The sequence below is a fragment of the Camelina sativa genome, chromosome 11 (genome assembly GCF_000633955.1).
Source record: "Camelina sativa cultivar DH55 chromosome 11, Cs, whole genome shotgun sequence".
In the NCBI taxonomy this organism is placed as follows: Eukaryota; Viridiplantae; Streptophyta; class Magnoliopsida; order Brassicales; family Brassicaceae; genus Camelina; species Camelina sativa.
In genome coordinates this window covers 1466569-1488222 of record NC_025695.1, presented here as the reverse complement: position 1 = coordinate 1488222, position 21654 = coordinate 1466569, and the positions used below count along the sequence as shown (strand labels likewise).

The window sequence follows — 21654 nt, the reverse complement described above, 5'->3', positions numbered from 1 at the left end:
TTAACTGCATACCCTGCACGTATACTGGAGACAAATGCTAGCTCCTGGTTTGCGATTGGTCAGATAAAATGGGCGGTACGTTCTACAGTTGTTTCACCTATTTCAAACCCGACCATATTTGAGACACATTTGCTGCTCATTTTAATCTCTTCTTGGGAACATTTGGATTTCTGAGGAGATTATTAATATCTCTTGATACACCTCGAGTTTTCTTACTTAGATTTTATTAGGTTCTGTTTGGTGGAGGGAGGAATCATAGCATGGGATTATTTGACATGATGGTGATGATAAAAGATAACCATATCTCAGCTGCAGGAGGTATAGTAATTAAATGCCATCAAAATCCGTGGACGGATATCTAAAGCAAAAGAGAATCTCGAAATGGATATAGAGGTAAACAAGCTTTCTGACCCTTTTGTTGCTGCAAGTTACAAGTGAAACATGTTTTAATCAGTATCTGTTGGAACCTCTGTTTTGCTCACAAAGTTGTGAAGACGTTTTTCTCTAAGATACCGCCCACAGAATTTGTTCATTAATAGACGTCGATGCTTCTCTTGCAACCACTTCCCTGGTGCGTCCAAGTGCTTCATCAACAAACGTTCTGCCATTGCTCTCAAAACCAGGTTAAACAAAAACACATTCTTTTGATCTTTTTTAGATGAGAGAGAGTTCTTCTCACCGGTATCTTCTGTCCTACGTATTCTAGCCGCTCAAAACAAAACCGCGGGTGTTCAAACTTGTGTTTTGAAGGATGCAAGAAGCAGAGCTGTGTGATTTCAGGTAAGTGAAACAGGGTTTAGAGAAGGAAACTAAGCCAATAAAAGCCGCTTTTTGTACCTGTAAACCGAGTCCAAGTTCGATGTTTCTTGCTTCGGTTATTTCCTTGATACTATTCATTTCAGGTTGCTCTGGGAACAACCAACCATGCACGAAGAACAGACTTGCTTCTGGTACCCTTGTTTAGCCGGTTAACATATGGTTAACACAAACCGTTCTAATTCTTAATAAATTTCACCTATACTCTAATATGATCTGTTTTTTTTATTTCTCTGCTCTTATTTGAGATACAGAAAGGGAGAGGAGGAACGATGCCACACATGATGATGCTACGGAAGCTGAGAGAGGTATTCTCTATAAACATGATAACATCAATGCATTTTGTATTTTTGTAAAATATGATTAAAATTGGTTTTTAAATCTCTGGAGAATCGTATATATGTGTGACTCTAAGCAGCAAACAACGATGTGTAAAGAGGGGGTATGTTTAGTTTAATATATGCCGTGATATTTCTTCTGTATAGTGAGGTTTGTAACATTGGTTTTGTTTTGTGTAGTTGAAAATTACTAACTAGTATTTCTCTGTTGTGGTAAATGGTAATAATTGGTCGCTTCTATAGATTTAATCTTTTCCTTGAATGTTTTGAGTTTCCATAATAATTGGTCGCTTCTATAGATTCAAGGTTTTCTCATTAAAATCTCTTTTTCAATGTATTCATATATTCATCCACTTTCTTCAAATGCTAGTTCATGGCTTATGGATGTATTTAAAGTCTAGAGACCCACTAAACGTGAACAGAAGAAGTCAACATAACAAATAATGTTTTCTAGATGTGTTTGGACCTGCAGAAGTGATTTTGGCCAAACAGAAAATGTCTAGTTGGTTTTGTTGTGGCACATTCGTCGAAGTAGTTTGATGTACTCTAAGTTAGCTAACGTTAGAATAATTATAGAAGTTGCTAGGTCTGATTCTGAACAGTGGAGAGTTGTTGAGAGTTGCTGGAGCCTAAACACAAGTCATCCTAGGTGTGAGTGACGTCTACAGTTAAGGTGAAAAGATGTATGCAAGTGTGTGTGTGTAAGTTAATAAACACTCTATTAGGTATGTGTGTAAGAAGAGTTGTAAGGTTACGGATGTAATGAAATGAAACAAGTTTAGGGTAAAATCGATTTAATTTCTAAGAGAAAAGAGTGGAAAAGTAAAAGAGTGAGTGAAAGCATACCTGAAGATATGAGCAAGAGTTCAACATGGTACCAGAGCTCAACTTGATTTTATCCTAGGAGCCTGTTAAAGCAAGAAACAAGAAAAAGTGTAAGAAGTCAGAACAAGAGTTACCAAAGATAGATAGAACCAGAAAAGAAAAAAGAGATCAGAGATGGCGATAAACCTGCAATCATCTCAACTTGTTGCAGTCATTGATGGACAGAATTACGAGTTCTGGTCTACAAGAATGAAAACCACACTCATGAATAAAGATCTCTGGGATGTTGTCAAAGATGGAGAACCAAGCCGAACCCTACAACTCCTAGAGCAGAAAAAGGAAAAGGTACTGGAAACTGGAAGGCTCTTAAAACCAAAAGACATTGCTGCTCTTCAACTCATTTAGCATGCTGTAGCAGACATCGTCTTTGATAAAATCCTCTCTGCAACTTGAGCACACGAGAGCTACGACATTGACTGTGAGCTGAAACTGGACGAATTTCTGAATGTTTACATAGACTAGACGTCCTAAAGACAAGGAAGGAATCTATAATGAGGAAAGATGAGAATTTGAGCAAACCTTAACAAAGGAAGCAAAGTTGTCATCCTGCAAAGATGATGATGTCCAAACTCTCCTTAGCCACTTCTATTCCCATAGCAAGGACCAATATCTGCCTGCAAATCCACTCAAAATTTTTCACACCAATGAGAAAATGAACGGCTGTCTGATGAAATACTTGGAAAGAGAACTTTTTCGATTCCGACATAATATATCAGTTTAGAGAATTCAATAAAAAAAAATTCAACAGTTTGAGTATTTCTATAGCTCGTGTAATGCAGGAGGGGCATCATTTTTCCCATCTCCACTGACAGCAACTTGTCAGAGTATAAGGCTCGGAGGCATATGCATCTCAAGACGGAAATCACCGTACGGACTGACCTGAACATCATCAACTGTTATTAACAAGCTAAACAATAAGCTTTCTATATGCATAAGCGAGATTGACCACAGTTGGTATCCAGGTTTCAGTTGATGCAATGGTATTTGGGACAATGTCTTTTTAAACTTAATCACCGCACAACTTTACCATACCAGCTGATACATAGTTGATGTTGTTAACTCAATTTACTGAATCGTCCCCATTTTATAGTGTAGCTTTGTGATTAATAGAATTTGGAAATTTCAGAGATAAGCAGACTGTAAAGAGAAGATGAACGCACAATTTCATATAGTTTGCAACAGCATTTATAACATTTACCTGGTCGGCAAGCTTTGTAGCTGTAGGTTCGCATATACTCCATTCCAATGTACAGAGTTGGCAATGACACCTGGAACAAGATAATATCAAGATTCAACCTGCAAAAAACACATTTTGTCAACGTTATCAGACGACTACTACAATGCTTCAGGGCTAAGAATGTATCATTATGGATACAAGCTTACAGATTTTCAGTCACTAGTTTTAAAGAGAATAAGAGTAACGTGATTACCCTGGCAATAGCCTAGCGGGAGCGAGATATGCAGCCATGGCTTGGTCACCCTCCTCTTGGGCGGCAAAATAATTACCAAAACCTATCCAAGCAAGAGAAACTGGAAACACACAATAAAACACATCAAGAGAATCTGAAAAACTCAATAAGACACATAGCAGAGGTAATTGTGGTTAGTAGATTATGTACTTTCTAAACCTTGAGACAAGAAAGGAATCTATAATGCGGAAAGATGAGAATTTGGGCAAACCTTTAACTTAGGAAGCAAAGTTGTCATCCTGCAAAGATGATTCTTAGTTTGAGTATTTCTATAGCTCGTGTAATGCAGGAGGGGCATCATTTTTCCCATCTCCACTGACAACAACTTGTCAGAGTATAAGGCTCGGAGGCATATGCATCTCAAGATGGAAATCACCGTACGGACTGACCTGAACATCATCAACTGTTATTAACAAGCTAAACAATAAACTTTCATCTAAAAATTTCAACAGTTCTGGTTATAAACAAGCTAAACAATAGATTTTCGTCGAACAAAAGCTAACTGATTCTTTGACTCCTGGTCTACATGGATCCTGTGCACATTTCGATAAGAGACACTACCAAGAATATTGCGGTACATGACATGCAGGTGTTGACTGATCTAAAGCCATGTATCTAAAAGTGGGGTACTATGCAATGTGAGAAACCAACATAGATACAGGGGAGACCAGATAGTTACCTGATGCTTCTCTCTTATAGAAGTGAACAACAGGGTACTAGGCTTGAAGCGTAGATGCTAGCTCACTAGATGCTAGATAAGTCACAGGATCTGAACAACTGTAACACTTCCATCACGTTCTGGTCCACCCAAGACATTTTACTTTACCAACATCAACAGTTGTGATGATTTAATAATGTACTCTTCCCCATATATAATAACCACGTCGATCCATAAGCAAGCTACAAACTGAAATTATCATCAGAAAACACTATTCACAGGACATATGTTAAGATAAGGTTTCTATCAAAGATCTGAAAAGTATGCAGCACCACCTTAAAACAAATAATTGGTTTCCAAAATCAGACTGAGACCTGCGAAGACAAAACAAAACAGAGTTATGTTACAAACAAACAGCGAGAAAGTAAGTTAATTTGAATTGATGATCAAACAGAAGATGAGTGGTTGTGGTATACATATGATCATCAGGAAGACTGTTGTCGATAAGAACCTTCTGGAGCTCATTAAGAGAAATCTTTATAGCCTCTCATGATTTGGGATCTGAATTAAAAATCATCAAGATCTTAGTAACCAATTAATGTGAGAATCATTCAAGAACAAAAGGTTGTGGGTGTTAAACAATTGAACAAACCTTAGTAACAGTTAGCATTCTGCAAACTAGGAACCGAGAGAGAGCAGTGATCTGCTGCGTTGTCTCCAATGCCATATTTTAACCTGAAAAATATTAACATGTAATTAGAAGAAGGTAAAAAAACACAGAACCAAAGTAAAAATTCAGAAACAAAGAAAAGAGATGGGTTTAGAGCAAGGAACCCATGAGAACGCCAGAGTATGATCAGTCAAAGCCATCACTGATTGTTAGAAGCATCATCCAAAACCTGAAATAACAAAAACGACAAGTAAACATTAACATGTAATGAGAAGGAAAAAAACCGCAGAACCAAAGTCAAAATTCAGAAGTGAACATGTAACTTTGTTCGAACAGTTTCACTAACTAAACCTTCTAGAGTCGTATTATACATAATAGTACATCTAGAATGAAGTGTTATACTAGATTGGAATAAAGTTCAAAAAGAGAAATCACTTACATTAGACAATTACATCTTTAGCATCAAGCATAGCATCACCAAGCATCAAGAGACACTGATCCTATTCCTTTCATTCCTCCTGAAAAACACACAGAAGTTAGCCAATAAAAACCCTCTAAAACCATCCATTCAAAGCTTGACAACAAACAATCAATCAAAGGCATCAACCACAATCTACAAAAACAGAGGGACTGAGTAAAAGTAAGATTTAGGAATCAAACCGTAGGAGAAGTGTGGGAAATACAGAGCGATGATGATGATCGGATCAAAAATTTGATTCCAAAACACCTGCAAAACGAAGAATAAACTTAACTTACTCAGGGAAGCAAAAAGAAAAATCAGAGAGATGCGTTGAGAGGAAGTAACCTGTGGCCTGAAGACGTATCAAGGAGAAGAACTAATACGTGCGGGATGATCTTTATCATAATTCGCTTCTGAAATACCTGCAAGACGAAGCAATAAACGTAATTAAGAACAAAAACGAAAACAAAAACAAAAGTAGAAGAAAGTGTAAAGAGAAAGAACAAAACCCCTGAAGATGTTGGCACAGCCAACAGAGAAAAGCCATAACTGATCGCATCATCCAACACCTGAAAGAACATAAGAACCAACAAGTAAATAGAATGAACATATATAAAACAACCGAACCAAACCCTAGAAAAAAAAAACAAGCACGTAGAAGCGGAAGAACACTACCCGAAGATGTAGCCCAGGAGAAGAGTCTTTACTCTTCATCTAAGCCATCACTGATTCATCCAAAACCTGAAATAACACAACGACACAACTAAATCACATGAACACATTAAAAAAAAAACAACCGATGCAATTTAGAAACCGAGAATGAATTAGAGTGACAACGATCATTCATAGCCCATCAGCGATCCTCCAGAAATATAAATCAACAAAAATAAGAGAAGAAGAATAACAGAACAAAGAAGATGTAAAAATCGGGAGAGAGAGACCAAAACCCTAGAAGAAGAATGAACGGAGATGATCGGATTAGAAACGAAATCAGAGAGACGCGCATCGGGTTTGATAGAATATCACACACACCATCACTGGCACCAGACAACAAATCACAGAGACGGTAGTAACGAAGAACCAAAAAAAAAAGGAAAGAAGATGTGATGCTTATTAGTCTAAGTATTAGAGAGTAGAGCGTTATATTTATAGATAAATGTTTATGACGGTCATCAATAGGAATTTAGGATTAGGATTTGATATTTCCTTTTTCTTTTCCTTTTTTTCTAATTTCCCTTTTTTTACTAGTCGAGTATTTTCTTCCCCAACGGTCTGAAATCTAAATGTTTTTTATCTAGACGGTTCGATGAGATCTTCATCCAACGGTGAATACTTCAGGTCAACTTTTTTGGACCTTACGTGAGATATTAAAAATGGCTCTGGCAGAAAGCCCATATACAGGCCCATTAAGCTCGATTGGATAATTCAGAATCTTAATCAATTTTTTTTTTTGGGGTAAAACAAGCTTAATCAAAAGATACAGTTCATCTGTACAAACAACATCAGAAGTCAAGTGCAGGGAACATGCAAAGGCCAAACACTCTAATCCGACGTCGTCGTTTGCTTCCCTCATCTCAAGAAGTGAAAAAAGCTAAACTAAAATCACAGGGTAAATTAACAAATAATATACAGAGGACCCAAATGTATATTTATGGATCCTTTTGCTTGGATCTGTAAGTTTAGTTTTTTAGTAGTAACACGAAAAAGCTTGTGTCTATCTATACTTTCATGTCTGAGATGTTGGGTTTTGGCATAAAGTATAAACAAAAAGAGTTTGGTATCATCATCTTATGTTTGAAGCCTTATCAAAGTTCCAAAGGTAAATAAGTTTTAACTACAGAAACAAAATCCAGAAGCAAACTAACAGACATCAAGACAAATGAGATAGGAGGACTTAAGGTTTTCAGACGGCTTTTGGTTGGATTTGTTCAAAGTCGAAAACCTCGAACATGAGCCGCCGAACATCGGGTTTTCCATAGATGGTGTAGGCAAGACCATGAATGGCTTGTTGAACAGCGGTTGTTGCCGGATTCCTTAGTCTCCGGTTATGCTCATACCGATCATGAACCTCCTCTGAGTATATTATAAAGTTGTGAAGACGTTTTTCTCTAAGATACCGCCCACAGAATTTGTTCATTAATAGACGTCGATGCTTCTCTTGCAACCACTTCCCTGGTGCGTCCAAGTGCTTCATTAACAAACGTTCTGCCATTGCTATATCCTGCATGATCATCCCATGTCGAAAAACCAGGTTAAACAAAAACAAAGAAACACTTACTTTTGATCTTTTAAGATGAGAGATCCGTTATTCTCACCTGTATCTTCTGTCCTACGTATTCTAGCCGCTCAAAACAAAACCGCGGGTGTTCAAACTTGTGTTTTGAAGGATGCAAGAAGCAGAGCTGTGTGATTTAAGGTAAGTGAAACAGGGTTTAGAGAAGGAAAGTAATATACTGCATGACAAAGCCAATAAAGCCGCTTTTTGTACCTGTAAACCGAGTCCAAGTTCGATGTTTCTTGCTTCGGTTATCTCCTTGATTCTATCATTCATCGGTAAAGGGTATCCAAGGGTCTGCATAACTTTGGGTTTGCTGTCAAAATCCCATATGTTCCCTCTGAAACGATGCATTCCCGGAGGCACACAAGCTCTGAATAGCCTCGGGTGTGCGAATAAAGCATCTTCAGGAGGCTGAAGAAACAGAAAACAAAACAAAGGAATCAATCTTCTTCAATAAAAGCAAAGAAGTAAACTGTGATTTTGTAGCTTGTTCCTCTACATTACCTTGTAAGTAGCAATATCTTGCCAAGCTAGCTTTTTGCCTTCAAATTCAACAGAAACATAATCTACATCCTCGAGCTGTCTCCTGCTTCGAGGCTGACATTCATCTGCATCTGGGTCCATCCCAAACACTTCAAAAAGTACACGATACACTTCTGGCATCCCATAGCATAGATAGATGGCACCAAACAAAGCCCAGAACACAGATCTAGCCAAGAGAACAAACAAAATTAACATGGATAAGTACATGTCATTTATGAGATATTGGGATGCTCCGACTCATCGAGTTTTCAGTCATTTAATATAATCAAATGGTAAGCCTGAGGTAGATATATAGTACCAGCTATCATCATACAGCCCATTTGAATCGAATTGTTGGAACTTCGGTTTATCATATTTTAGACTACAAGTAACTAAATGCTTTATACAAATGATGACACACTACAAACAGATACGACAGATCCTATCCACAATGAGAAATCTTTGACCAGCTAACTAAACCACTCAGTTGTTTAAGTCCCCTTTGGAGGATTCAACGCTTATACAAAGTTAAAGCTGGCAATGGCATAACAGCTAAGATATCTAACTCATGGTGAGACTTAAGGCTTATCCAAAACAAGTTCTTGAGAGGATGGGACATCATATACAAGCTAAAGTCTCAGCTAATATATCACTATTTTAACACATTCAAGCTAAAGTCTCAGCTCAAAGCAACGAAACTAAGGAATAACTCAACTGAAATCATCATCATCATCATCCAAAGCACAGGCAATGAGAAAGAAAGAAGAGAAGAGAGAAACTTACTTAACCGGAGGCTCACGCTCTTTCCTAATCAACTTATCCATATCATCATAAGGAAAGATGAGATTTTGCAAGCTCGCAGCTTTAACCCACTTTGGAAGATACCTCTTCCCAATCAAAGCAAACACTCTCTCCCTCATAGGCCCCGGAGACTCCCTCGGATACCTCTGCAAGAAAAACTCCGTAAGAGCAAGCTCAAGCACATACTGACCCAGAAACCAAAGCCTCGAGTGCCCATTCTTCACATGCCTCGCACGTGCCCTGTCACAAGACGGATGCTGGAAAGCAAGATAGAGCAACGTATCGAAATGTTTCGCAGGGTTATCATCTCCTAAGCTCTCCGAAGGCTCCAGAGAATACCCTAACGCTTGTTTGACTTCAAGAAGGTACTCATCGATCCATGTTTTATCAGCGTTGTTAAGCTTTGAAGATGGGAGACAAGAGCTGAGTAAAGGAAACGACTTTAGAGACAATTGTGGACTATTGAGGAATCTCTCAGCTAGTTTCTTGTCGTCTAATGGTGGCCTTAAGATGAATCGTTTCGGTGGTACTTTCTTCTTCGGCCCTGTCGCTGTTTTACGCTGAGCTAGCTCCTTGAGAAGACGTTGAGGACTGTCTCGTGGGAGACCTTGATGAGTCTCCGCCGTCACGGAAGCGCAAATCCGGAGATTTTGGAATCTGGGTTTTGTGAGGTTTAGTTGGGTTTTAGATGGGAACTGAGAGATTGAAGAAGAGAATGAGATTTCAGGTGCTGAAGATGAACAAATGCGAAGGAGAGAAGAAGATGAAGAAGATGAAGAACAAAGCTCCATTGCTTTATAGAATACTATCTAACAAAAATTGAAGAGTCAAATCATCAAATTTTCGAGTTGAGAACACTTCTGCTCGCGCAAAAGACACGATTTTGGAGTAGCAGTAGAAGGATTTTGGCAATGGCAAACGAAGAAGATTGCAGAGTTCTTCCATGGATAAGGTCGTGGCGGGGAGATTTTTTTTTCTTGGATCGAGGTTTGAGGCCCATAAAGCCCATTAAAATGCCCAATAATTAAAAGCAAGACCCATGAGACACGGAGTCTGTGTTTAGTAGGATGAAGTAAGTGATCATTAGGAAATCCAAATTAAAAGTGGATTTATATTTGTTTACATTTAAAATAATTTAAAATCAATTCTTTCTTTTTTTTTTTAATCGTCACTGTTACTTACATTGGATACTTTATCTATAGCATGCAGATTGCAGTGTAACTTTAATTTGGAAGAAGGTGAAAAGTGAAAACTGATTCATGAACGATTTTTTGCACCTTTTTACCTTTGGATTATAAGGAATATGTATGTAATATGTAATCATGACAAATTGACAATAGACTATTAATGTAATCTGTGATATTTTATTTTTAAAAAATATTACACTTTGGAGGAAAAAAGATTCCTTTTGTGTATGTCTCTTTTTCTCTCAATCACGTGGCACATGATAAATCCGATTTGTATAGAAAAAAATTTAAAAACTAGAAGCCGTACGAGCCATCCTATTTTGGTCTTTTTAACAACCATATGAATTATTTAATACAACCATTGCGATATATGCGCATTTTCATGCTCTACGTTAGACACTAGAAGACGTATACATGACTACGTGTGTTTCTATTTTTCTATCCTACAAACAAAGAAACACTTCATCGAATATTTTTTTGGAAAGCCGTATGTATTTTTAATAATTTAAATCTAGATCTAATTTGATTCAGATTTTTGTATATTGTAGTAGACAAAAAAAAAATACTGGAAATGAGATGCTCTCTTTCTATCAATAGCTAAGTAAATTATTAGCGTTATAACTCTCAATCTCTCATCATATAGCATAAGCACGGGCGGATCCAGCCAAAATTTTGGATCAGGTGTAAAAAGAGCAAAAATTAATTTTAGAGGAGATTTGAACCCTTCACCTCTTGAATCATGTGGTGCATTCATTAACACTAAACCACATAACAAAACATATTGTTTGTGGCTGTAGTATAATTAATTAATGTTTTGTACGACGACACAACATGTAGATTAATTATTTAAAGACAACGTGCATGTCTTGTTTTTAATCCTTTGATGCGGGCCTTTTAGCAGAAGAACGCTACGCACATATAAATAAAGCTTTGGAAAAAATAAATAATTAGCTAATTATGGCCTGACTTGTTTAACCTATATATCCAGAATGAACATTATATTTAAAACAGATCTTTCCACAACTATATATTATACATCTTTTGTTATTTTTTATTGTTGTTGTCTTCTGATCTGTTCCTTCTTCTTTTGTATGCATGTGTGATTACTTGTTTTTTTTTGGGTTACAGGAATATTCGTGGAAGACAATTCAACCATTTGTTTTGCATGTGAAAACAAATCAATGAATAAAAATTAGATCCTTTTAATCAAATCACAATCGATTACTAGATAACTTTTCATGTTTTCTCGATCGATAAGATAACGAATATAGCTTTCATTAGGAAAAGAAATATAAAATAAATGACAAATAACAGAAAGAAGCGTGATTGCCTTTACTTGCATGCATATGCAGTAGTAGCTATTTTTTGAATGACTGTTTTAAAGAATAATTATCCTCGTCAACGTCAACTAAAGCTCTTGTTTCTCCCCTCAACTAAAGTTTGTATCAATAACCNAAAAAAAAAAAAAAAAAAAAAAAAAAAAAAAAAAAAAAAAAAAAAAAAAAAAAAAAAACCTTTACATCTATATTATTTTAAACCATTAGCTTCTGAAACAACGTAAAACAGCCCTAGATAAAACCATGATCATGTTATGTCATCAACTGATTCGGATCATTTGTAGCTTTTATTTTGTAGATTTGTAGTAAAGAATTAAATTGCTTTAGTTTAGTGGTATTGTATATTTCAAGGCAGTAGTAGTAGGTCGAGTTTTTTTTAAGGCATATGATTGTTTTATAACAATCCTCGTAAAGTATATTTTTAACTTGGTGATTAACAAGATCTAAATAAAACCTAATCAGTGTTCATAAAGATATATCTATTGAAAATAAAGAGTTTGATCGATCATCAAGATCAGTTTTTTGTAAATAAAAAGAAAAAGATGTGCGGAACAAATAACTTAACCTTTAAATGGTAAAATGTTACCTTTTTGTTAATAAAATGAGATTTTTTTTTTTTTGATGAAATAGCTTGTCACAAATTGGAATTTTGTAAAACTGAATGGTAGGTAAATCAAAAGATATATATGAAACTTGAATATATGTCGTTCTTCTATCGATCACTTATGGTTATGGGGATTGCTTGTTAGAATTAAGGTTGTCGTAGTTAATTAGACTATTTAACTAATACATGACCGGAAAAAGTATAATAGTCAGAAGTAGTAGTTGAGATATCAGAAAGATTCAAGGTGGCCATAACACAATTATTCGGAATGACAAGTGAAGCATCGTTATCAACTTATATATCCCTCTCAATCCCCACCACTCTCTATTCCCTCATATTGATTATTCTTGTGATCATATCGCACACAACATTGATAGAAACATTTAATATATAGAACGATATTTACAACAAACGGATCAGTTCATTTAAAAATCTCGTTAAAATACAACAAATAATTACATTGCAAAGGTCTTACATTCCAATACAAATCAAATATTTGAATATAACCAAAAATATAATAATACTGAGAAATCAGTCGTAAAAAACCATCAAATGATGCCAAACTTAGAAAGTATTTAGTCTTTTTCATTTAAATGAAATGAATGCAAGCTGGCCGGCGCTACTTGTGCGCACCACACAAAAGCCTATATATGAAGATCCCTCTCACTTTATTCATGTATATACATATTAAGAATAAAATTATATATTTTTTTTTTAAACATGGCTGCGGTGAACAGAACGAATCTCTTGTTACTTCTTCTCTCTCTTTTTCTCGTTCTCAACCTCGCCTCCGCTCAACTCCGGCGCAACTTCTACGCCGGAAGTTGCCCTAACGTCGAACAAATCGTCAGAAACGCCGTTCAGAAAAAAGTCCAGCAAACTTTCACCACCATTCCCGCCACTCTACGCCTTTATTTCCATGATTGTTTCGTTAATGTAAAACATTTTTTTTTATTGATAACTTTCTTTTCTTGCGTGAAATTATTATTATTATTATTATTTTGTCTAATTTATGGATAAATTGATTGATTAATATCATAGGGGTGTGATGCATCAGTTATGATAGCGTCGACTAATAATAATAAGGCGGAGAAGGATCACGAGGAAAATTTATCGTTGGCCGGAGATGGATTCGACACCGTCATTAAAGCTAAAGAAGCTCTCGATGCCGTCGCAAATTGTCGTAACAAAGTTTCTTGCGCTGATATTCTCACGATGGCCACTCGTGACGTCGTTAATCTTGTTAGTAACTCATTCTTATTTTATATAATAATATCATGGTTTGTTAAATAAAAACGACGTTATTGTAAGTTAATAATTTAAATTCAATATAGGCGGGTGGACCAAAATACGACGTGGAATTGGGAAGGCTAGATGGACTATCGTCCACGGCAGCAAGCGTCGGAGGGAAGTTGCCACATCCGACGGATAATGTCAACCAACTCACTTCGCTATTCGCCAAAAACGGCCTTAGCCTTAACGATATGATCGCTCTCTCCGGTAAGTGTTAAACTACTTCTCGATCAAAAATAGTACCATTCGGACCGAACTTAATTAGCTTGTAGTGACTTGTTAGATCCTTATTCGTGTTTTGTTAAATCTCGGTTATTACGATGTGTATTTTTCAGTTTTGATTTAAAATTTGTGTAGTTCTAATTTAATTTGGTTTGATCTTAATTAAAATCAGGGGCGCACACATTAGGATTCGCGCATTGCACCAAAGTGTTCAATCGGTTATACAGTTTCAACAAGACAACTAAAGTGGATCCCACAGTTAACAAAGCCTACGTGACAGAGCTAAAAGCGTCGTGTCCTCAAAACATAGATCCAAGAGTGGCTATAAACATGGATCCAACAACACCAAGACAATTCGACAACGTTTACTACAAGAACTTGCAGCAAGGGAAAGGGTTGTTCACGTCTGATCAAGACTTATTCACCGATCGTCGGTCAAAGCCAACCGTTGACTTATGGGCTAGTAATGCACAGCTGTTTAACCAAGCTTTTGTTAACTCAATGATCAAGCTCGGTCGTGTTGGTGTTAAAACCGGTAGTAATGGTAATATCCGTCGTGATTGTGGAGCTTTCAATTGATTTAGGTATATCTGTTTTTAGATTTTGTTTACAGTTGTATTTGGGGATAGGATGGGTTTGACGAAGCTTGTTCAGCTAAATTGTAATAAATCTCGGTTCTGGGTTCCAGTTTATCGCAAAACCTAAATTGTAATAATATTAAAGTGAGAATAAATTTATATATGATTAGTCCCAATGATATAATACATCTATATTAACATTTTTGAAGTACATTTTATGTTATGCTCTTTTAGTTTTTCTTAATTACTTTGTTTTATTTACAACATTAACCCCTATCAATTTCTTAAAATAACATTTCGTAGAAACTCAATTAATGAAACTATTTAAAACGACCTAATTTGATACGTTCATTGCCATAACTATCTTCACAACATCTATTAACTCCTACAGATTTTCCTAAAATAACATTTGTAGAAAATCAATTAATGGATATATTTAAACCAACATAATTTTAAACGTTTATTGTCATACAAAGGTTGAAAATATATATACATTTTGTTTGTTCCTAGAACAACTCTATGTATTAAATGATTAATCCCATAAAAATCTCAAAATGCATTTTAATAAATATTTGGTGACTGTAGGACCTATTCCGTTTTAATGACACAACATCATTTGAGTAACAAATTTAACCTACGGTGTATTGCGGGTTAAATAACCAAATATTGTCTTGTGGTGTGTTGCGAGTTAAATAAGAGTGCGATTGGTGGGATTGGTGACACTTTTAGATGTGTATCAGGAAATAAATGTATTACTAGACTATACATATACCACACGAGTTAAAACTTTGAAAACACTATAAAAATCTATACTTTGAATACTTATATCAAATATCTGTAAAATTTTATATTTTTAAAATTAATAAAATAAAAATAAAATAACAAATAAATACAATATAAATTTAAAAATTAAAAATATTGTCCCACGGTATACCGCAGGTTAAATCCTAGTCTATATTAACATTTTTTAAGTATATTTTGTGTTATACCCTTTTAGTTTTTCTTAATTACTTTGTTTTATGTACAACATTAACCCCTATCAATTTCCTAAAATAAGAGTGGGATTGGTGACATTATTAGATGTGTACCAAGAGATAAATGTATTACTAGACTATACATATACCACACGGTTAAAACCTTGAAAACACTACAAAAATCTTTGAATACTTATATCAAATACCTGTAAAATTTTATATTTTTAAAATTAATAAAATAATAATAAAATAACAAATAAATACCATATAAATTTTAAAATTTTAAAATTAAAAATATTGTCCCCGCGGTGTACCGCGGGTTCTAGTCGTAATTTAGGCTTTCAGATATAGGTTATTTCTGCCACAAGACATGGGTTTTAGTTTCAACGTTTTTGTATATTTTTCTGGCATACAAGACCCAGGCCCAGGCCTAGCCCCAGTATATAATTTCGATATTTTTTTATTACAATATTTTGTGGTGGATTTTACGTGATTTAAAAATATTTTTTTACTTGATGTTTTCAGATTTAAAAATATTTTTTTACTTAAAAATTAAAAATATTCTAAAATATACCATAGCTAGTACACCCTACACTTCTCTATTGTTTTCAGATTCAATGATATTTTGAGTGTATCTTTGATTCGGTCGTTACGAGTGTTCTGAAAAATAAGTTAAGCATTTGATAATTGTGCTTCACATATTAATAATATGAATTCTTAAATGCTGGCGACCTTTAAGTTCTTGAAGAATCACAATATCCCACATTAAAAACATGCATGCGTTCCAAAAAAAAAAACAAAAATTGTATATATAATTTACCAGACAAGACAGGTAACACACTTACTAAGCAAAATGTAACACAGTTGCTAAGCAAAATGTTAGTAAACAAAAGAATTTTATATATAACTTATCGCAAGCTCAATGATTAAGTTAGGAAGGGTCAGGCGTGAAAACGGTCAGCAACGGATATATTCATCGCCGTTGCAACACCTTTAACTAAAAGATGAGAAAATATGTAACTTGGGCCCTAAAACCCATAATAAATAGCACAGTTTTCTCTTGTCTAAAAGCATCCACCTCAGCATCATAAATTAACAAAATGGTCGGACTTAATATATTGTTTTGAAACCCACATTCATTATCATGGTTGATTAAATATAAGCCCACCGGGTATCAACCCTTAATAAATATATGCATATAAAATTAGAGTTATGTGTAAATTATTTTCCTAGGTTCTAAAATTTGTTTTAAGAATATATATCTATAACCCGTGAAAATATCTTTAGATTGAACTATTATATATCAACTAAATATATATATATGTATAACCTGCTCTTTTGATAATCTATGCAAGATTTTTAATTTTTTATTTTCTTTTTTATTTTGTGTAAGAATTACATCAAATAGTATTAAATAAGTCAATTCCCTATAATAATGATTATTGTGATAATTTTATTTTGGAAAATTTAAATATGTGAATAGTAATCAATTTTTTTTAATAGGTGAATAATTTTCGGTATTGAAAACGTTTTAAATATAATAATTTTATATTTTAATAATTAAATATGTTAGAAAATAATTAAAATAAATTTTAAAATTGAAATGTTTGATTTTTTTTGATTAATTGTAAATGAATATTCCTTAATCATTCAAAAGCAATTATGTGTAAATATCCATAAAAATGAGGACAATAAATTCTTTGGTGTTATGAGGTCTCTAACGACGACAAATTAGCATTTTTTTTAGAATGCTTCTCTATTAATATATAGGGGATATATAGTTTATTTTGTCCAATTATATAAGTCCATATTTGTAAAAAAAAAGTAACCATTTCACTCGACTTGCGTTTCTTTTCCTGTTTTTCGTCGGTTGAGAATCGCAAATAAGGAGATGAATCATCAATCGTCATCAACATTTATTCACAAGTAAGATTGTGTAATTCATGTATTCATTTCTTATTTAAACTTCACTACTTACCCTCATATCGTGATTATCATTTTATTTCTCCACTATTAAAACAGAAATTTAAATAAATCAGTCCACCGTTGTTAATTAGCCTTTCTATAAATTAATATAAATCACCTCACACCACACATCAACACAAATTTATCCTTCCACCTTAAGTAAAAACACAAAAACTTCACTTTTAAAAAATGTTTGAACTTGATGTTATTACGATTCCTGCTGAAGCAAACTATGTAAGCTTTGATGGCTTACGTCTTGGTCGTTCTTCTCATCAAGTTGTTGGTCGACTACTTAGTTGTTGGGATAGTAATCGTTTGGTATCATCACTCCAGCAGCATGTACACCATTGTCACTTTTTTGTTAGTGATTTTCGGAATCTATTGTTTCGTTGTATGGATTAATGGTCTGAAATTAATACTTCTATTTCGTTGTATGGGTTCATGATCTGAAATTTTAATTTCAGTTCGTGGGATGTTTTGTTTACTTCTTAGATTTCAGATTAGTGATTTGGTAATGTTTTCTATACTAAAATCTCATGTGTTTTATACTTGTGTATTGAGGGAAGGAAGATGATGTAGCTTCAAGCACCAGTTGTTTGCCCGGCGATTCGTCCAAGACAAGTTGGTGCATGTGCTTCACCTGCCAACTACACTGGTCTCAAACCTAGAAGCCAATTCGGGGGTCATCATCGGAACAAAGGTGTCAAGTCTCATGTTACCACAACAATCACTCTTATATTCTACAACAAGAGTACTATTAAGTGTGTTTTCAGCACTCATTATGATGGTACTAGAAGCACCGCTGAGAATTTAATGAACACAATGAAAATTATGTCAAATGAATCAAATCTTAGAACCAGCCAAAGAATATGTTTCATTGTATGATCTCCCATTACTTTACTCTCAAGACCTATATGATCTTCAAATCATATCCATGAATTACTTTCTAGGCATTTTAATTGAAAGAATTTTATTACAACAATAAAATAAATTACTATAGTACTCAAAACATGCAAGCACTATTATCAAACGCTGGTGTTTTATCGTAAAATACGTCCAAACGCAAATAGTACGTAGTCAAGAGACACAATACAATCGCACAAAAGAGATACAATACGTACAAAATAATTTAGAATAAGACAATAAGAATACACACATTGATCCATTGAGGAAGTCATATGCTTTGATTTTCTCCACACATTATGAAAATGATCAAACTATTTTCCTTTGTGTTTTACAATTCTGTTTTTAGATACTTAGAATTTAAGAAATTTTATTTCAAGCACGATAAATTCAACTAATTAGATAGATAGATAAATTGAAATAGTAAATTGAACATAATATAATAAAATCCCGCGCAACATCTCTTCCCTATTATCTATAATGTAAAAGATGATAAAACTTAAAAAAAATATTTTTCTCTCTCTGATATCTTCGCAACGTTCGTTTTCGATCGCCCGTGTACAGCGCACCGTTTGATTTTAATGTGTGGTCCGAATTGGCCACGTGGCTTCATCTCTGCCTTTCCACAACTTTCCAATTGTTATTCAAGAACCGTCCAACATGATTAATCTTTCCAATGGGTTGAAACAATATTTTCCATTTACTCGTAATTTGACCAACTAATTTATAACCGGTTTGTCGAGTGATACTTGCTACTAGAAACATTCAAACGAATATGAACACTACTTATGCAATTTTTCAATTCATTCCATCAAGGATTTCACAATTTGCAATTGTTCTAAGCATCAACTGTCTTTTTTTCCAATTCATCATGAATGAGCAAGATACAGATCTTTTCAAATCAAGAGTGTCGGTTCGTATTGCAATGTTGAGAAGTGTCTCCTTTATAATGAAAATAAAAAAACATAGCTTTTAAGCCTAATATATTATAAAACAAAGTCGTTTGAATAGTTCAAAAAATAAATGGGTCAACTGAAACAGGCCAATTGCTCAACTATTGTGTGATAATCGAGTCCCTTGCTTTCTTGCTTTCTTATTCGTCACATCGTATTTGCCCTTCCACTCATATTGAAAACTATGAGAGGAACATTAATTCTCTATAGAAATATACTTGTTTTGCAGAGTAACCATGGACCATGGTCCAAGGAGTTTGTGTAAGCATTCATGATTAACTTACACATGTAAGCATTTGCATCAAATGAAAAAAGTTATTTCAAGATAATATCATTATTTTATCCCAGTCAAAAAATTAATATCATCATTATTATTATTATTACTATTATTTTAAAGACTCAACAATTTATTTTGATAGCTTTGTTATAGATCACAACAGCATGATAAATCAGTGGCTTGGGGGGTCACTTTCAGACATCTTCCGCTTGCAAATTGCATTTCGATGCATTTTTTGTTACAGTCAGAAATTTTCGAGCAAGAACCAATGACAAATAATCCATGTCTCTGTGATTCATCAGCTTCTGCAGTTTCTGTAATATTTAAAATAATGAATTCAAAAACATATAAGCATATCATAAAGTTTTGGTTTTTTAAGAAAAAAAGTTTGTTACATACTTGGGTATAAGAGAACAGCCACACACAAGAACACAAAAAATAAAGCTTTGCATGATGAAGCCATTTTTGTACTAGNATGAACCAGCAATTTGTTTGGGAAATAAAGGTCTAACGCTTTACGGACCTTTATCAGTTTATCTTATTTGGAGAAGGCAATAATTAATAACATAAAAAAGCCCAAACGAATTTGAGGCCCCAAAGTCATTAATGCGATATTTTTTTTATTTTTTTTTTTTTTTTTTTTTTTTTTTTTTTTTTTTTTTTGCGGTTGTGAAAGAAATATGTTTGAATAGTTCTTAACACTTAAGTAGTATATATATATCCTTCGTATATGCAATTTCCCTATAATATTGACTTTGCTTAAATGGCAAAATATAACAATGAATTTTATTTATAGAAGATCTGGTGATATATACTGCATAGTAGGAGATCTGATGGTATTTATAATGTTGACTAGACTATAATTTTAACATATATGGATACCTAATTACCCTTTATAATAATAATAATCAAAATATTATTTTTACTCTCACTTCTATTCATTTTCCTCTTTTATTTTTATCTATTCTCAAATTTTACCCTTTTTTTTAGAATTTGTTAGAAATACTTTTTTAGGATACCTTTTTCAAAAATACTCATTTTTTAAATATTTTTATTTTTACACTCTTTTACACAATTACAATATTTTAAATTAATTTTTAAAAGTTGGGTTCTCTATTTTACATTTATGATATAGTTTTGAGGGAGTAGGATTTAGTATTTTGAGCTTAGCACTTAGAATTTAGTTATTTTATATATTGAAAAGAGTATTTTTGAAAATGAACAACATGAAAGGGTATTTTAAAAAAATAACATAAAAAATGTATTTTTTTGAACAACCTCAAATTTTACCAATCAAAGTCTATATTATGTGTCCAACCATTTCGAACAAGTAGTCTCTTTTTGTGTCTCTACTGACTAAGGGACTAAATAAAGGGTGTTATTGGATTCAAATTTATTAAAGAATCTTGAAGACTTCAATAAAATCATCAAAAGTGAATAAGCGAAAGATTTTTAAGAATTGCTAGAGAGTTTTCTATAGTTTTGTTGTTTAGTTTTCTAAAATCTTGTAAAATGCTCTAAACCATTTCTATATTTTTGTGATATTTTGCATGACTTTATTTTGTGAAAAAAATATATAAAATCATGAATCAATAACACAATAATTGAATTCATTAACAATCTTAGATTTTTTTGTTTTAATTGAATAACACAAAACTTTTATTGACTTTATAAAAGTATGAATCTATAACCTAAATTTGTTAAGATTTTAAATGATTTTTTACAAACCACAAATTAATAACAATAAAATTTAACAGATTTTTGCAAAATCTTGATCTAAAAACAACATATTTTATGTAATATTTAAAATTTTTATATTCAAATCTGAAACCAATAACCTTTAAAATGAAGAAGAGAAGTGGCTATTTGCATTATCCAAAGCTGTCTTATCCATGAAGATAAAATTTCGGTCGTATAATGTAAATCAGTTATAAGGCAATTTTATATTAATGTCACCTGCAATTTCGGACTCCCTCGGAACTTAATTTATCAACTTTTTCCTTTTTTGGTTGCAACTAATTACATAAAAAAATTTTTGCTGCCGTGTGTTATTTGTAAATGCAAATAAAAATAAAAAGAGTTTTATCAATATTTTTTTGATTTCATATTACAAAAATTAAACAGTCAAAGTTGGAAAAAAACATGTATATCCTACACAATCCAATTTCTGATGTGTAAGCAAACAATTCTCCACGGGCTATTTATTTCTCAACGGCAATACATATATCCCAAAAATTTAGATATTTCTCGAGAGAGAAATTATTAGTTAGCCAATAGCTATGCGACTAGTAAAATATTCATTCCTCTGGCAACCCGAAAACAAAACCCTAAAAAAGAGCCTCAAAATCGTTAAGTGTTTTTGCGTCGTCAGTTTTAAACAAAAAGGTTTAATAACTTTTTATCTCCTTTGTTTCTTTTGTATTTATTATCTCCTCCTCTCATCATACCTTTTTCCCAACACGAC

The 21654-nt window shown here is 33.6% G+C and overlaps 3 protein-coding genes and 2 long non-coding RNA genes across 8 annotated transcripts in view; 1 reads left to right on the top strand and 4 right to left on the bottom strand.

Annotated features, from left to right (window-relative positions):
- LOC104721011 (ribonuclease III domain-containing protein RNC1, chloroplastic) lies at positions 432-9828 on the bottom strand. 2 transcript variants are annotated; one of them, XM_019232340.1, is made up of 6 exons: positions 8880-9828; positions 8079-8283; positions 7785-7985; positions 7612-7698; positions 7462-7517; positions 432-561 (listed from the first exon to the last, which is right to left on the bottom strand). In XM_019232340.1, exons 1-6 carry the CDS (start codon positions 9686-9688, stop codon positions 447-449), a joined length of 1473 nt encoding a protein of 490 aa, XP_019087885.1. In that variant the 5' UTR covers positions 9689-9828; the 3' UTR covers positions 432-446. The 2 variants fall into 2 exon arrangements, with proteins under 2 accessions (XP_019087885.1, XP_010437220.1); XM_010438918.1 differs by lacking the exon at positions 432-561 and having other exon boundaries at positions 7055-7517; positions 8880-9827.
- Positions 657-5065, bottom strand: LOC104721013. Its single transcript, XR_756887.2, has 12 exons — positions 5001-5065; positions 4819-4901; positions 4502-4540; positions 4188-4408; positions 3720-3897; positions 3470-3569; positions 3238-3335; positions 2559-2918; positions 2166-2468; positions 2001-2062; positions 838-955; positions 657-766 (listed from the first exon to the last, which is right to left on the bottom strand). It is a non-coding gene; the product is annotated as an uncharacterized LOC104721013 (long non-coding RNA).
- LOC109127492 lies at positions 5644-6391 on the bottom strand. The gene is made up of 4 exons (XR_002034047.1): positions 6238-6391; positions 5972-6037; positions 5806-5865; positions 5644-5718 (listed from the first exon to the last, which is right to left on the bottom strand). It is a non-coding gene; the product is annotated as an uncharacterized LOC109127492 (long non-coding RNA).
- On the top strand, positions 12685-14294 carry LOC104721010 (peroxidase 50). The gene is made up of 4 exons (XM_010438917.2): positions 12685-12961; positions 13067-13267; positions 13360-13525; positions 13713-14294. The coding sequence occupies exons 1-4, from the start codon at positions 12746-12748 to the stop codon at positions 14117-14119; spliced, it is 990 nt and encodes a 329-aa protein (XP_010437219.1). The 5' UTR covers positions 12685-12745; the 3' UTR covers positions 14120-14294.
- Positions 19279-21654, bottom strand: part of LOC104721009 (LOB domain-containing protein 39) — a 4490-nt gene continuing 2114 nt past the window's right edge. Inside the window, exon 3 of one of the 3 annotated variants that reach the window (XM_010438912.2) lies at positions 19279-19504. In XM_010438912.2, coding sequence (XP_010437214.1) covers positions 19338-19504 — 167 coding nt within the window. In that variant the 3' untranslated portion in view covers positions 19279-19337. Of the gene's footprint in view, positions 19505-21270; positions 21641-21654 lie in introns of those variants that run through there. The other 2 variants (XM_010438914.2, XM_010438913.2) reach the window with 2 other exon arrangements.

Bases quoted from the DNA above. Each gene is read 5' to 3' on its own strand.
- LOC104721011 (XM_010438918.1), bottom strand. From the start codon at position 9,688: ATGGAGCTTTGTTCTTCATCTTCTTCATCTTCTTCTCTCCTTCGCATT. The intron at 8,284-8,879 runs GTAAGTTTCTCT...TCTCTTGGCTAG, and splicing joins GAGCGTGAGCCTCCGGTTAA to ATCTGTGTTCTGGGCTTTGT. The intron at 7,699-7,784 runs GTACAAAAAGCG...TAAATCACACAG, and splicing joins AACTTGGACTCGGTTTACAG to CTCTGCTTCTTGCATCCTTC.
- LOC104721010 (XM_010438917.2), top strand. From the start codon at position 12,746: ATGGCTGCGGTGAACAGAACGAATCTCTTGTTACTTCTTCTCTCTCTT. The intron at 13,268-13,359 runs GTTAGTAACTCA...AATTCAATATAG, and splicing joins CTCGTGACGTCGTTAATCTT to GCGGGTGGACCAAAATACGA. The intron at 13,526-13,712 runs GTAAGTGTTAAA...AATTAAAATCAG, and splicing joins CGATATGATCGCTCTCTCCG to GGGCGCACACATTAGGATTC.